Genomic DNA, 16,149 nt, shown 5'->3' on the forward strand with positions numbered 1-16,149 from the left:
ATATACTTTTCCTATAAAAAGGCATAATAAGTTAAATAAAAAAGTTAGATATTTTTATTCATTTTTTTGTTTTCTTTCATTTTAATAAAATTGACACAGAAACATTTTTTATTTTGTTAATAAGTAGTCAGTTTTTTGATGAAATACATTTATTACACATACAAAGAAAGAGATTAACTGTATATTGGCATGTTTTATTTAGTACTAGCGTTGGCGCCCCTAGCATCTAGGGGCTCTATATTAGTAGGAACATGAAAGGGCAGAAAAATAGCCTAAAACCATACCCAAGCTTAATGATACGAATAAATTTGTGTAAAACCATCCCCAGACTTATAAGAAACTTCAATGTAAAGGGAGAACCATATCGGTTCAGAGACCTTCACTACAGACAAAAAAGCTTACTACTTTATATAACAGGATTAATTAACAGTTAAATCTAATGCTATAACTCATTATGAAGAAATTTTAAAAGCTTTTACACATTTAAAACATACAAATTTGTTACAAACGTTATTAGAAATAGAAAAGAGAGAGAGAAAGAGAGAGAGAAAGAGAGAGAGAGAGAGAGAGAGAGAGAGAGAGAGAGAGAGAGAGATGGACGACGCGTCACAATAGGATCTAAAGAAATCTGGTTTATTGTTCTTTGAAGAAAACACTTCTAAGGCCTATAACCAACCACAGGCCTATCCACCCCCCCCCCCCCCCCCACTCTTCTCCTCCTAGGCATTCTATTTATTTTTGGCTTGTGTAAAAGCATGCTAAGAATGCGTAGGGCATGAAATAGAATGAGCAGGCCTTAAAATTAAGGCTTACCAAACAGATGGACATTACTTCTGCAATTTTACGTTCAATCTTAATTTAGAGATTTTGGTTCGGTTAGAAGCAGTTTCTGTAAAAGTTTTTTTGTTTGTTGAAAAAGGGTATCGCAATAATATTAGGGTAGCGAACAAGACAATTTGACATAAATAATAAATTTCAAATTAAGCGCGTAAATCACTAACTGGATCGATGTGATATTTTGTCATTTAGGTTGCTTAATTTGTAACAATTTATGGGTTAGAATTTGAAAATCACTAAAACACCAAAAAAAGTGACTAGGTTAGACAGATAGAAACAGATACAGGGGAAATAATAGTTATTTCTCGCATCGTATTATAAACGGCTTTCCGCGGATATAGAATGTACAATCATAAAATGAAATCAGTTTTTTAGCCCCGAGGTACCGAAGGCACCGGCTAAAAAAACTGTTTTTAATTTAATCTTATGATTGTACATTTTTATATTCGTAGAAAGCTGGACATAATACGATGCTAGACATAGTTTTTTCGTATGGATGAGAACCGGTTTCTATCTACCGGATTCGAAGAAATACGAGAAAAAAAAATTCATATGCAGTTGCCGTTTTATCTAATAAGAGGTTTAGTGATTTTTTTATATAAATGTACTAAAAGTTTATAAAACAATTAATAACGTTATTTCCAAAATAATTAATTTCTACTTATTGTAACCTACAGAAGATGTAATTTTGTGTATTGTCATTGTGAATGTACTTTTAATCGACCTTTGTCTTATCCCTTTAGTTCCCTGATATGTACTATTCCTATAAAATACATTATTTTGTAATCATATTTAAAGCCATATAATAATGTTGCACAAAATGATATGATTTGTAGGATTAAAATTAATAAGGATTATATTTGATTAAGGAAATTAGTTGCTAATCCCAAGAAAAAGGTGCCGCATTATCCCTGATATTAATGATTGGACCATATATAAATCCCGTAGAAAGAGGGTACAATGGGCTGAGTGTTTAGTACACTAGTCCCCAAAGTTTATAATATTGTTTTCCTATTCGTTGGCTTAACAAATTTTGGGACTTTCGTAAATTTTAATTGGTTGGTTAATTATGTTAAGTATTCGAACGTTTCAACCACTTTTTTAGTCTACATAATGGGTAATTTTGTGTATCATCATTAGGGACATCAATTAATCGGCTATTGCCTTATCCCTTTAGATCCCTGTATAAACCCCTTTTTTATCTCTTTAATTTTGGATATAGATCCTGAATAAGATTTAACCATACAGGGCTCTTTTAACATTACTTTACATAACCTAACCTTAAAATAACAATACACAAAACATGTATTTATTTTTTTTTTTTTTTGAGGTGGGGTTAAAGATGATTTCACTACCATTGAAGTTTAGCGGAAATTGCAAGAAATTCTTTTTTACCCTTACAAGTATATTTCTTTACATAACTTGTACAAATATGCATTCAACATTTATATATTTGAATCATGTAGTGCTTTTGCTAATTCTAGTTTTTAAAATCTTCCTCTTGAGCCCCCATATAATATAGGTGGAAAAAATGTTTTTAGGACCATATTTCATTTAAATTGCAAGCTACTATAACCAGAACATAACTCTAAAAATTTGGAAGGAGATTGATTTATCATCCATTTTCCGATCCTTATATTCCTGATGTTATTGATTTTATATACATACCTAATATAAACAGGGAGGGAGGGGTAATTCGATTAAAAATCATACTGGTACCCAAAGTTTTACAAACACATTCGTCCTATAGTTTTGGGGTCTTTTTTAACTCTTGATTGTTGGGATAAATTAGCAATGACCATACTTTTCAATGAAAAATATTCATCTACTAAAGGTTAATTGTGTCTTTTATCATTGGAGATGTAAATATACCCGCAATCTTGGCTCAACACGTAGCGCATCCGCTAGTCGTCGGGAAGGTGATAGGTTCAAATCTCGGGCCGACACCGCGTCATGACTAAAGACGTTAAAAATGGTTCCTACTGCAGCTATGTCAAATGCGCGACATAAATAGTTAGAGTAGGGTTAATGCCTTGGCCCAAAACAGGCGCAACTCGTTACCATGCACAGTTCTCAGACAAAGGTCGTGCATCACAGAGAGTTGGTTGTCTGTTGGATGTTACTTAACCTAATATCCTTGGGTGTTTGGACATAGAAGGGTGCGTAACAGTCATACTTAGTTCTTCTGGATTGCTGGACCAGGACCTGGACAGTACATCAAGTCGATTAGGTTCTTGACTGCAATCCCTCCCGTACGAGGTAAAGGTGGAGATGTAGATCAATTTATCCTCTATTGGCTTATCCTTTTAGAACCCTGAATATAAAGGAAGACGCATTCTTAGTAATTTAATATGAATAATCCTTTATACATATTTTGTAATGCTACATAATAAGGAACAAAATTTAGCTTTTTAAAAAAATTATTATATTATATATGAAAAGTGCTGTAGCAGATAAATGGTATATCACTTTTCAATTTAATCTATTACATGTAAAAAGCGTTAAAATTGAAACAATGAAACAAATTGTTATAAAAAAAATTATTAAGTAATAGTAAATAATAGTTAGTAATAGTAAATAACAGTAAAACAGTTTCATCCACAAATCAAGTCAGCTGTAAATAGTTGAATTATTGTAAGTCTAATTTTCCATCTAGGACAATAAATCTATTTTAATAAGTGAAATAATTAGAATGAGGAAAAAAAGCATTTTGGATAACAATTTTCTTTTCCCACTGTAATAACATTTAAAAGGTTTCCAGATATTTTTCTCCGCAATAATAAACACTTCATTTTACCGAAGCACATTTTATAAAATTTGCAATTGAAACAGATATTTTAAGTATAGAATGTTAAGTAATTTGATTTAGAAAATTTACTAGTTTCCAATTTTGTAATAAAAATTGTAAGAGATTTTTTTTCAGTTGCCGAACGGCTTCAGTCGATGCTCCACTATGGTCGTCTTCACCCTGCCACCATTCTTTCCACATTCCCTGCCTCACACATTCTCTCCTCCTTCCGGGGGGGACCACCCTCCCCGCCCCCACTCAGTGGACCAGGCGTGGCCCAGCAAGGGCCTCCTCCCCCTCATCATTCTGTGTTTGGTGCTATGCAGGTAAGTTTGTGGTGTTTGTGTAAAGTCACGTGGTTTTTTCCTGAAAAATAAATGCAGTTATACATTTTTTCTATAACACTTTGTTGCCAAATTATATATTGTTTCATTTAAAGTGGTAAATAAATATGCCATTGGTTTGTTTAATGCTGCACTACATTATATGGCAATAATTATTCTTGTCTAATTGCATTTTGCTCTAGGATGACAGTCAACGATTAAACTCCGCGGCCGCCGCACTCGTAAGCTTCCAGAACTCTATGAGCATGCGGGGAGGAGGCGTGGGGTTGCCGCTAGTCAAGAAGAAGCCCACCCCTGGCATGGGCGGCGGGCCGGTCAGGTCGCACAACTCCGCCCCAGGAACCAAACTGACCCCCGAGGGTCTCCCCATGAAGCGCAAAAGTCGGGAGGGTACAACCACTTACCTCTGGGAGTTCTTGCTCAAACTGCTTCAGGTTAGAAATTAAATTTGAATTGGATAAAAGTGGTTAGAAAGGATTTTTGGAGGGTGTCAACCTCCTTTAAATTTAAAACTAAGAAAATAACAACGTTCTCTCATTCGTTTATTAAATCTTAATTGGAAAGTTTAGAACTAGTAGTGTTTTAACTTTTTAAACAATTATTTTAATTTACAGAACGGGTTATTCTATTTTTAATTATTAGGGATGATTATCAGGTACTTGCTTACATGTGGTAGACTGGAGCACCGAAACCCCCCCCCCCCGCTTAGTTTTGACAAAAATCAAAAATAAGGGGGGGGTAGTTTTTTAATGTCTGGAAAACGGCAAGGAGGAAAAGTGCTCAGCAAGGCAAAGACTTAACCCCCCCCCCCTTAATTTTGAAGAAAACCAAAATTAAGGGGGGGGGGTTAAAAACTACCCCCCCCCTTATTTTTGATTTTTGTCAAAACTAAGCGGGGGGTTAAAAAACTACCCCCCCCCCTTATTTTTGATTTTTGTCAAAACTAAGCGGGGGGGGGGGGGGGTTTCGGTGCTCCGGTCTTCACATGTAAGCAAGCACCGATTATCAATTTATTTACCATTATCTTATCTCTTTAGAACCTTGGAGTTTAAATCATACATTACTATACTATGTGGTCTAAAAGGGCACTAAATCTTTTTTTCACATAAAACATTACAAAACTAAATTATAAAATTTTAATATTTTTAGGACAAGGAATGTTGTCCCAAGTTTATAAAGTGGAGCAACAGAGAGAAAGGAATCTTCAAGCTTGTTGATAGTAAAGCTGTGTCTCGTCTCTGGGGTATGCACAAGAATAAACCAGATATGAACTATGAAACTATGGGCAGAGCATTGAGGTAAACAATATCTATAATACAAAGTAGAATGATGTCTGTCCGTCCGTCTGTCTGTCTGTCTGTCCGTCCCTTAAGATCTCGGTAACTACTGAACCGATTGGATTCTACTCTTCAGGGAATATACCTACTGGTCCTGTGGTGGTTTTAGGTTATTTTCTTGGGGGGGGGGGGGAGGGGTGAGACACCCCCAACCCCCCCAAAAACAAAAAAATCCCCCCCCATTTTTCTTTGCTGAAGATTTCCTTGGTCCTTTTACGAATTTCGCCAAAAAAATTTTTGATCACCTCTTGGGTTAAAGCCCCTAGAGGCTAGGGGCGAAGCCGCTAGTATTTCATAAAAAACACTGCTGGTCTTTTGAAAGCAAAGCTTTCCTACATTTATGGAAGTTCGTCTGTCACTAAAATAATCGATAATTCACCCATGTTACAATTGTCCTATCGTTTTCAAATTCTGCAAGCTGATTACAGGAATAATTTAGAAAGCGCAGCAACTCTGTAAACCTTACTAAAAAAGCCAATACAAACATAACGATTTTTTTACTTTATTATAAGATAATTATATTAAATTTAACTTTTGAAGTATAGAATTCTAAGAAGCTTAGGCATAATGTCCCTTGTTTAATAAAACAAATATAATAAATTTTCTCTGTTTTATCCTTGTCTAAGAATTATTATTTTGCAGATACTATTACCAGCGGGGTATTCTGGCAAAAGTTGACGGTCAGCGTCTAGTTTACCAGTTCGTTGAGGTGCCCAAGATTGGCGACATCGTTGAAATTGACTGCAGTGGAGCTGCGTAAAGGCAAAACAACTACAACAACAAATCTACTGGCGCAAAACTCTACACAAAAAATCCACCAATGCAATTTGGTGGTGAAAATATTCTAGTCCTAAAATTATTATTATCATATATATTACAGATTTGTAAACTACTTATACATTATACTTCAAAGTACAAAAGCAAAAAAGATCACAATTTTTACAGAAACAACATTTTTATCTTCCTATCAAACCTTTTTGGGCATTAAAAAATCAAATATTGATACTGAAATAGATTTTGCAATTTACACAACTTTCTACTTTTTAAAAATTGTCTAAAATTTTAAAAGATAATAATAAGTATATGTATAAGAAACACTTTGTACCTTTATCTTGCAGTCTCTTTTTTATTATTTAGTTTTTAATATATATAAATCTTATTTATTTTCAAAAAAAAGTCAAAGAAAAAATTTGAACATATGTAATTTTTGAAAATAAATAAAAATTATTGTGCTATTTATTTGTTTGCTTCCCTGTGTATGTGGCTCACTTAACAAAACCTGTTGTGTTGCAGCCACACCCCTGGCCCCATGTGCAGCTAAATCACTTATTTTTTTTCATATTATAACCTGGGTCTTAATTATTCAAAATATTTAGGACAATTTTTAAAGCCAAATGACCAAGTTTATAGTTGTCATAAGTAAACATTTTAAAATAATCTAACATTCCTGTTTATTTTGTGACTTTTTTAAACAGTGTTATTTGGTCATTTTTTGTTCTATTATGTTTTAAATATCTTGAATACTTATCCTTGGATAATTTCTGGTGTAGTAGTATCATTATTTTATTTGTGTATTCCTAAAAATTATATCTACTAAAACTATGGAAATAAGATAGTTATTATTTCTGAATATGTTTGAATTGGTTTCTAATCTTAGTTTTCTTGTTTAGTAGATATGCTTTTTTTTTACAAAATTATGATTATTTTAATTTAAACAATAGAAACAATTTATAGTTAAAATAATAGATTAAATAAAACTGAACCCCGGCAACTATACAACCAATGAAAGGATTATTTATGACATTTTTGCAGCTAAAATAAACTTTTTTGTGCAAAAATGTCAGTTTTGTAATCTCTATGAAAATTTATAGAACTGATTTTTCCCTTGTTTAACCAATAACATTAAAATCATAGATTTTGTAGTTTATCCATGTTAACTAACCAATCTTATTATCAAACCTATTATTATTATTTTTTTTTATGAAAATGTATCTAGTCTTTAGCTAGTTATAAATGACAAAATAACTAGTCTTTAAATATACTGGTTTACTAAACTAAGTCTGGTAATTTTTACTATAACAGATCTTATTTTATAATTTGTAGAAATAGTGAAGAAAATATTTTTTATGTTTCATTTTCTTTTTTAACAAATTTTAGCATCACTTGTTTTTTTCTAAAATGTTAATTGTTTTTTATTTAATTTTAATGTTTTATTTTTAAATTTTATTTTAAATGTGTTTTATTTCTATTTTTACGTTGTTAAAAGTCATTTTAGACTTCTGGAATCTGAATTTTATCAGAAAAACAAAAAAATTAGTCATTTTATTGATATAAAAAATGTGATGATTTTCAGTGCTAAATTATTTTGAAATGTACCATAGGGCATTATTGTGTATTAGACATTATTTATTAAAATATTTACATCATAAAAAAAGCAGATCTGATCAATTTTATTTTTAATTACAATCAATTATAATTAAGCTATGCATGTTTATGAGATTTTAAAATTGATATTATTTGGTGATACAGAAAATATAACTTCCAATAAAATATAAAACAATTGTTTAAGAAATCATTTTGTCACAATTTTTTTAGTATGTTTTATACATGTATTGTTTTGTATGGCATTACAACTTAAAAATCTTCCAATTTTAAAATATCTTCCATGCATTTCTCCTCCAAAAATGTAATCAAATGTTAAAAAATGCAATAGATTACATAACAAGCATAAAATTTCCATCAAAAAAAATCTGATTTTATTTAACTGTTAAACACCAAACATGTAAATGTTAAAAGACAAGAATTTTTCCCTCCTTTTTTTACACCATGTCCAAAAGAAAACAAATTAAGATATAAAGAGATTAGAAGCGAGATTAAATACTGATAGAGATTCCAAAAAAGATACTTTCCATCCTTTATTTATTCTGAAAACAAAACAAGAAAAGTTTTGCATTTTTAATATCCCTTTTTTGTTCCGTGTAGTAAACTGTAAAGAATGATATTTATTGCTAATTTGGGCAAGTCAAAGATCGCTTTTTTCTCCTAACTTTTTGCAATGAAAGGACAATACAACTGAAATTTTTAACAATGCTAAAAGTAAATGATGTATTATTTATATTCAAAGTTAAATCAACAATTGTCAATTTAAAATCAATGTTGGGATGTCCTTTTAAGATTTTTCTAAAAATTTTATACAAAAAAATTCTATCTACACAGTCCTTTTATTTGAATCTTGTTGTTTATTCACCTGCATATTTTCCTCAACAAAATTATATTGTTCCATTTACAGATTTCAAAGGTGGGATGCCCCCTCCACCCCCCCCCCAAATAAAACAATATGAAATTATTTCATTTAAATCCCTAAAAACTTACAAGAATTAATTCATGATATGTTAAATTATAATTTTATAAAATGTCGAATAATTTTTAGAGAATTTTATTCCTCAAAAAATGATGATTTTTTAAAAAGAAAGCATTAATAAAACTTGCACTTTCCTTATTTTACTTGTTCACCCCACCATCCCACTTCTCCTTAAGAGAGGGGGGGGGGAGGTGAATCTACAACAAGGCCTATTTTTTATAGTTGTATTTTTTCCATCATTTTGTTGCCCCCCTAAAAAAACCTACCCTTTCTCTCCTCAACAAATTCTTAAATATTTGACAATAGCAAATTTTATTCTACATTCATTCTTTTCATCATAAACATTTAAACAAAATAATCTTTCTTTTTGACCTAAACAAAATCTTAATCTGTATAAAAAAATGTGTAATTACCTGATTTCGTAGAAAGAGTAAATCCGCAAATTGAAACTGGTGAAATAATTATAAAATTTCTCTAATCAGGAGTTTTTTACTCTTACATAACTCATTAATTAATTTTTAATAGAATCCAATTTGTGGTTTACAGAGTCATTTCCAATGATTGTGAAGTACTTTTAAAGTACAAATTTTGCCAGGTGCAATCTATACCTAGCTATTATTAAGGTTTCATTCTCAACTAAGATTTAAAGTGTACATTTTGAACAAGCATATTTTGCTTCACTACAGCATCATATAAGGTTTCCAAAATTTCTTAATAGGATTAAATTATAAGTGTTTGTTGCTTTTCAAGTATTACGAATCCGATTAATTTCCGCTGGGTTAAAACCAGTTTTGAATGATTTTGAAAAAAAGTAAAACACAAACCTTAATGAACCGAATTCGGAGTCATACTTGAAATGTATTTTACAACATTTTGGATTCAATTTAATTATGTATATAGTCTTATGACTAAAGATTTTTTGTAACTTATTACAAAGTTATTCTTGCCAAAACTTTTTATACAATAATTAAGCATCTAAATGATTTAGTTTTTTTTTGTAATCTACACTATACTATAAAAAAAAATTCTTAGATCTAAATGTGAACTCTAAAAATTATAAACCATGTATTTTACACAAAAATTTTTAACAAAAAACATTGTAATCATTTTGTTCGTTTTGGCTAAAACCAATTTCACATATTTGCTCAAAATAAGTTACTATTATTAAGTTTATTTCTTTAGTTGTAAAAACCATAAAAAAGGTCTAATTATTTTTAAAGATTTTATTCCAAAATATAAAAAAAAACAAGTCATATCATTGTATTGTGCTACCTTTTAAACAAAAATTTATGGGCATTACAGAATTTTTCCATATATATTTTTAATACAAGTTATCCTGTTCTTTTTTAACCTTTTTTGTTTCTTTTTAATCCAATTTTTAGAAAGTTTAGTATATTATATTTAACAATCTAATTTTTCTACTTATTAATTATATATAAAACTAATGATATATAGGAAAAAATGAGGCATTTAACTATAAAAAGGTCCTATATACTATGATTATTATATTGAATTATTATTATTATATATATGTATCAACTATCTGACATAACTAACTTTTATCCATTATAGATGAAATATATAGTTTCATAAGATATTTTTGTTATTTTTTTTATAAGTGGAGATTTTCTATATTTAGGGTCCGTCCGTAACGGTTAGCTTGTTAATTTAAACATGTTACAATTTTCCTATTGGTTTCTATAACAGTTAGGTAATCTTTAGGAAGTTACCAACTCTATAATCGTTACCAGAAAGTCCGTATGTCCAACTTTTGACGTTATCCTCTTATAACTTTTTTTCAATTTGGAAAATTTTGGTACCCCAAACCTAAACTTTTTTTAGTTTAGGTTAGGGTTAAAGGCTAGAGGGCCGAGCGCCGCGGCCAGTTTTCATAATTTTTCGGGGGGGAGGACTTAAATTTTTAAAAAATAATAGATATTTGATAGTATGTCCTTTTGAGGCACCCTGTATTTACGCAATTTGCAACAAATTTATGTACAATTTTGTGAGACTTTCAAATTGATAGTTCTGCTTTTGACAATCTACAAGATAGAGTTTTCCTTCCTTCTGATTTAGAGCTTTGCCGAGATAAACTTTATCAAAATTAAAATTAGAATCAAAACAATAATGTGTATCTCACCAATAGCTGAACTCAGAAGGTTCTCCTGCACAGTAAATTTTCTTGAAGGTCCACGGGAGGTTCATAATAGTTCTCACATAGGGAAGTTGTGAACCTTAAGGGGCTTAAATAAGGAGAAAGCAGGACTCACCACTTTTAATTTATAGGGGGGTGTTGACAGCCCCCTACACCCCTTTTCCGTACCCCCATATGACGTGTGAGTATGACGCATATAATATCCGCCATAATAATAATTACATTTATCCATCAAGACTAAATGCATAATAAGGTATGGATATTCACAAATTTTATGTTGTATGTGTAAAACTAATTTTAAATAATTTTTTACTTTTTTATTAGTCCAACAGCCTATAAAAAATGGGATTTGATTCAAGGCATTCCCTTTGCTTTAAACTATTGCCACAGCAGTAAAAGAATATTTTAGTGTCTTTAAATATGACACGGTTTGTAAACAGATACTCGAGACAACCAACTATTTAACTCGTTTAAGCTTTACTATCTATAATCGATGGTTAAAGGAATTGAAAGTGGGTAAAATAAGTCAGTTTTACAAAACAAACTTATGTAATTAAAATCGCAGAAAACCAATCCCTGTTTAACGACAAAGACTCGAAGGGAAACTAAAAAAAAAGTAGGAAGGGATTGGGGTTAATATCCAATATGGTTCGTATTTGATTCGGGGATTTTTGTATTGCGCTGTCACAGATTCGTATGACATAGAACGGTAAATTTTTACATAAAGCGCGGCTTTTCTATAATTAGGGTCGGCCCGTCGGTTTGTCTTTTCGTATATTTAGACATGTTAGAATTGTCCTTTCGGTTTCAAACTTTGCATGATGATTCCTTTAACAGTTAAGTACGGTAGAAAGCGTAGCAAATCTACAATCGTTACAAGAAAGTCCTACGTTCATTTATAACTTTCTGATTTTTTACTTTTTGAAAACTTTTTTTTATATAATATATGTAATTATCATATTCATCTAAATTTTGGAATAATGGTTATACGTCAACAAGGTACAATATTCAATTAATAATGTCTTAATAAAAAAAGTTTAATTTTGTAAAACCGATCCTTTTTTAGTAGCGAAGCTACTCTATAATTTGAAAGATCCTTCTAAAACGTTTTTGGGGAAACGTGATTTTCTCTGCTCCTTTTCAAGATAAACGCCTGGGATTAAATAAGTTAACATTCTTCATATCTATAATACAAAGTAGAACGATGTCTGTCTGTTTGTTTGTTTGTCTGTCTGTCTGTTTGTTTGTAGCGAAGGATCTCGCTAACCGCTGAACCGATCGGGTTCTCCTTAACAGGGTAGATCCTCATATGTCCCAGGAAGGTTTATAACTATTTTGGGGGAGGATACCACCACCCTCCCTAGAGAAATTAAATTATTTTTAAATTTCACAATTTTAGAAAGAGAGTTCAACGAAAAACAAACGTCAAACGTAAAACTTTTTTTTTACTTTTTCTTTTAAAATCTAAAATAAGAAATTGAATTATTAAATTCGACTCTCTCCTCCTCAAATGCCCCTAGATGCCTCTAGGGGCGTAGCCGCTAGTTTTTTATAAAGTTTCATCAAGATTCGTCAATTAATGGGGGTGCTAGATCGATTCCTATTTAACGTTATATATTTTAAACGTTTTGTGATTTATTTTAGTTTAATGTTCATTTTTTGACACTGCTCTTTATTTCTTTTTTACAGATATTCATCCATAATTTTGATCTTCTCTACTAATGGATGTTGTTATCCTTGTTTCTTTCAAAATTGCGCCAAATTTTATTTCTAAATGAATATTTGATATTTTGTAAAAGAACTGTAACTAAGGGGGGGAATGATCTTTCAAATTGAAGTTCCTGGCTTCGCTTTGAGATTGGGACCCAGCTCCGCCAGGAACAGATTATCCTGCTTCAACGCAATCATCCCTTCAGAGCAGGACACTGCTAATCAAAACTTAATTTCTAACTTATTCTACATCGATAAATAAACTATTTGCCTATTAGGTAGCACCGATCAAAACTCTGAAGCATAGCAAAGCACTGCACTGCGTGTTGGCGATTGTGTTGGCCGTATGTAATTGTGTCGTTAGTAAGATTTAGTAAAGATTTACATTTCTAAAAAATTGTTTTATCTGAAAGTATCAGTGAAATATATCTAAATTCGTGAGATGAATGTTTATTATTTTAACAGTTTTAATGTAACAATTATAATGTATTACATTTACAAATTAATTCCATCGTTTTTACATGTTTCTCGAAATTTGAAGATCTCCTGATGGTTACGTTTTAATATTTCAATAACGTAAGACCGATTCATTCCCACCGTTGGTACATGAATGTGTATGTCCCACATTATCTTTGTGATGGTATCCATCTTTTGCCTCCAGTGCTGGAATTGTAGTTGTCCCATATCATCCTCATTGTCATAGTGCTTGAAGAACTTAGTCTCCATCGCCGCCATGGTGCGTCGTTGTACTCTCCATATTTCCAAGTATAACGGCAACCTGGTTTCATCCAGCTCTAGAATATATTGAATGTTAATTCAGTTTAATATTTCATAATTTTTTAGAAATGTTAGTCTCTTATTTAAAAATGGTAAATCTTTTATTACAAATAATAAATTTTTGATCTTTATATTGATGTTCTCATTTTATCAACAACTTATTTATTCGTAAGGCCTTTATTTTATGTCAGTATTAAGTCTGTCCATATATTTTATGTAATTATATCTTACCTATGTTTTCGTCTAAGTTTTCCTCATCCAAAGATATATTCTGCAACATTTCAACACATTGTTCCGAAACCATTTTAAGTCTGAAATGGATATAGGCCATTTAATATGTTGATATTATAAGTTTTTACACATATTTTTTACAGTTTAAAAGAATATCACAGTATTTTAATTAGTTTCCAGTTGAGCCAAATCCACCATTTCCTCTTAGTGTGATCCCCAACTCTTGTGTGACCTCCAGATCAGGTATCGCTATACGCTCGAATACAATTTGGCATATCCTCATATTTTTATTTATTATAAAAGGATCATTCCCATTATTTATGACCAAGATTCCTATATTTCCTCTGAAGTCGGGGTCAATTATTCCCTGGAAGACATCTATAGCATTAAGATATGCGAATCCTGACCTCGGAGCTATCCTCCCATACATCCCTGGCGGAATCTCCATCATTAAGTCAGTCCATACCATTTCCCTACATCCGGGTTGGATTGTTACATCTCTGGCTGAGAACACGTCATATCCTGCCGCCATGGAGGATCCCCTCTTCGGACATTTCGCATTTGGTGATAACATTTTAATCTTAACGATTTCAGTCATTTTTATTCTGAAAGTAGAATAAAATGTGTTTTATTTGAAGTTTCTTTTCGTGCTTTAATAAATATAGCATAAATATTATTTTCCTTGCTTTAAAATATTAACTTTTTATTTTTGTGAGTTTGGTGTTGTTAAGATATTAAAAGACTGTATTATTATGCTTTATTTATTAAATTGCACTGGAAATTCCAAATAAAGTTTTACAATTAATATTCATATATATTATATAAAATCTCGTATAAAATCTATTTATAAAATATGTATAAAATAATTTTTAAAATATTTGCTTAAGCTTGTAAGACTGTATTAAATTTCAAATTGAGCGTCAGAAATCTTAGGAATATTACGGGCTAGATTAAGCCTATACTGATCTGTCCCCCTCAAGTAGTATAGGGGTGTCTGGAGGCCACGCCATCTGCCATGGATCATGGTGGCCTCCAGGGAGTTACCGCTTTCAATGTAAGCGGTAACTCCCCCCGCCTTGAAGGAGTTCTCAGTATAGGCTTTTCTAATGCCATACTTTGCTAGAATCTCCTTCATGCCATTCATGGCGGCTCCATAGCTTAAAGACTTATGATACTTGGGTTTTATTAGACCGTTACAATTGTAAACCATAAAATTTAAATATTTCATTCTACTGCCTTTAGGACTAAAATTAAAGTGAAATTGTTGTGCATACAATCTATATAAGGTTACAGGTCAAAACTTTCCCCCTACCAGAGGCAAATAGGACTTTGTGCCTTGATAGAACTGGTCCTGTTTTGTACGGACAAAATTAATTCGGATATGATCTCCTCTGTCTTCAATATCGGCTTCTGTGAGAAGACTGTAATCGGAATATCTAATAAAAAATATCTTATTATTCTCCCCAATGTCTTAAGATAATGTTAATTTCTTTTATTTCGTTCCCATAAGCCAATCTTTAATCTATCTAGTTTTGTATTCACCTGCTCCATGTGAAGAAGTATGTCACAATCCTCAATAATGCCCGAAACTCCGTTGGTGAAGGGTTCTGTCCTCTCGCTTTGGGTTCCCACACAATGGCATTAATTAAAGTCCTCAATTCAGGTTCTCCAAAAGGAACACATTTCTTCGGTGGAGGCTAAATTAATTTAATATTGTTAATACAATTTATATATATTAATATTAGTACCTAGATATAATATTCATTTTACATTCGCTCTTATACATTTTCCCATATTGTTCCTTACTTTTATTTATTATTATTCCGTGATTTAAGACTCAGTTATGTTAATATTCGTAAATTTAAGTTATTAATATCTTACTTTTTTAGCGGCCAACTTGCGCATCATGGCGGAACACCCAGCCGAAATTGTAGGAGGTATTTGACTCTCAGATCTCCCTAGTGACGTCTCCAGGCTCGCCAAGGCTGGCTTCATCTTCTTGAACCAGGAAAATCCCTTCTCCTGTAACACTGACCATCCCAGGAATTGTAGTGCTGCTCGACTCGAGAACAGTGGGTATTCAAAATCTAAAACACATAGATTTGTTATCCCTTCATATAAGTTAATTTTTAAATATTCTATTATATTACTTAATTAAGATTCCTTAAATTAGTCTTTATCGGTTGTTGAATAAAATTCATTAATCCTTTTTTATGTATTCATTCAAAAAATCCTACATTTGAACCTCATGCGTTTATTTGTGTTTTAACCAACTTTTAATAATTCCTAAATCTTACCGTTTGCATGGCAAAATATCCTAAACGGTCCAAGAATCCAATCATAGGCCAGGTGAGTTGATTGTGCCAGGTGTCCTGAGAAGATTGTACGGAAGGCGTCATAATACTGTGGTCTGTCCTCTATTATTTCTCCAACACCCTCTATTTGTGAAACATCAATTCCATGTGGCTGGAATCTGCGAGCTCCTATAATATTTAAGTATTAGACTTATTTATTATGTGTTGTATTAATATATACTGAAAATCCTCCGTAATTTTTCATTCATATTCCACCATTTTATCTATCCATTAAGTTTTCCTATTTATCATATC

The 16,149-nt window shown here is 31.5% G+C and overlaps 2 protein-coding genes and 1 pseudogene across 3 annotated transcripts in view; 1 reads left to right on the top strand and 2 right to left on the bottom strand.

Moving 5' to 3' along the window:
• LOC145319545 (uncharacterized) overlaps window positions 1-10,262 on the top strand; it is a 66,231-nt gene extending 55,969 nt beyond the window's left edge. For both annotated transcript variants that reach the window (XM_080161735.1, XM_080161734.1), the window contains exons 6-9: window positions 3,761-3,951; window positions 4,152-4,403; window positions 5,119-5,267; window positions 5,949-10,262. In XM_080161735.1, the coding sequence (XP_080017861.1) occupies window positions 3,761-3,951; window positions 4,152-4,403; window positions 5,119-5,267; window positions 5,949-6,066 (710 nt within the window). In that variant the 3' untranslated portion in view covers window positions 6,067-10,262. The remainder of the gene's footprint in view (window positions 1-3,760; window positions 3,952-4,151; window positions 4,404-5,118; window positions 5,268-5,948) is intronic.
• Window positions 10,263-12,663: 2,401 nt separating this feature from the next.
• On the bottom strand, window positions 12,664-13,616 carry LOC145320352 (uncharacterized). Its single transcript, XM_080162768.1, has 2 exons — window positions 13,541-13,616; window positions 12,664-13,326 (listed from the first exon to the last, which is right to left on the bottom strand). Exons 1-2 carry the CDS (start codon window positions 13,611-13,613, stop codon window positions 13,028-13,030), a joined length of 372 nt encoding a protein of 123 aa, XP_080018894.1. The 5' UTR covers window positions 13,614-13,616; the 3' UTR covers window positions 12,664-13,027.
• Window positions 13,617-13,709: 93 nt separating this feature from the next.
• LOC145320152 (deoxyuridine 5'-triphosphate nucleotidohydrolase pseudogene) lies at window positions 13,710-14,114 on the bottom strand (annotated as a pseudogene).
• Window positions 14,115-16,149: the final 2,035 nt, after the last annotated feature.

The sequence above is a fragment of the Acartia tonsa genome, chromosome 5 (genome assembly GCF_053477335.1).
Source record: "Acartia tonsa isolate MP-2025a chromosome 5, ASM5347733v1, whole genome shotgun sequence".
NCBI lineage: Eukaryota > Metazoa > Arthropoda > Copepoda > Calanoida > Acartiidae > Acartia > Acartia tonsa.

Bases quoted from the DNA above. Each gene is read 5' to 3' on its own strand.
- LOC145320352 (XM_080162768.1), bottom strand. From the start codon at position 13,613: ATGGTTTCGGAACAATGTGTTGAAATGTTGCAGAATATATCTTTGGAT. The intron at 13,327-13,540 runs GTAAGATATAAT...AATATATTCTAG, and splicing joins AAACTTAGACGAAAACATAG to AGCTGGATGAAACCAGGTTG.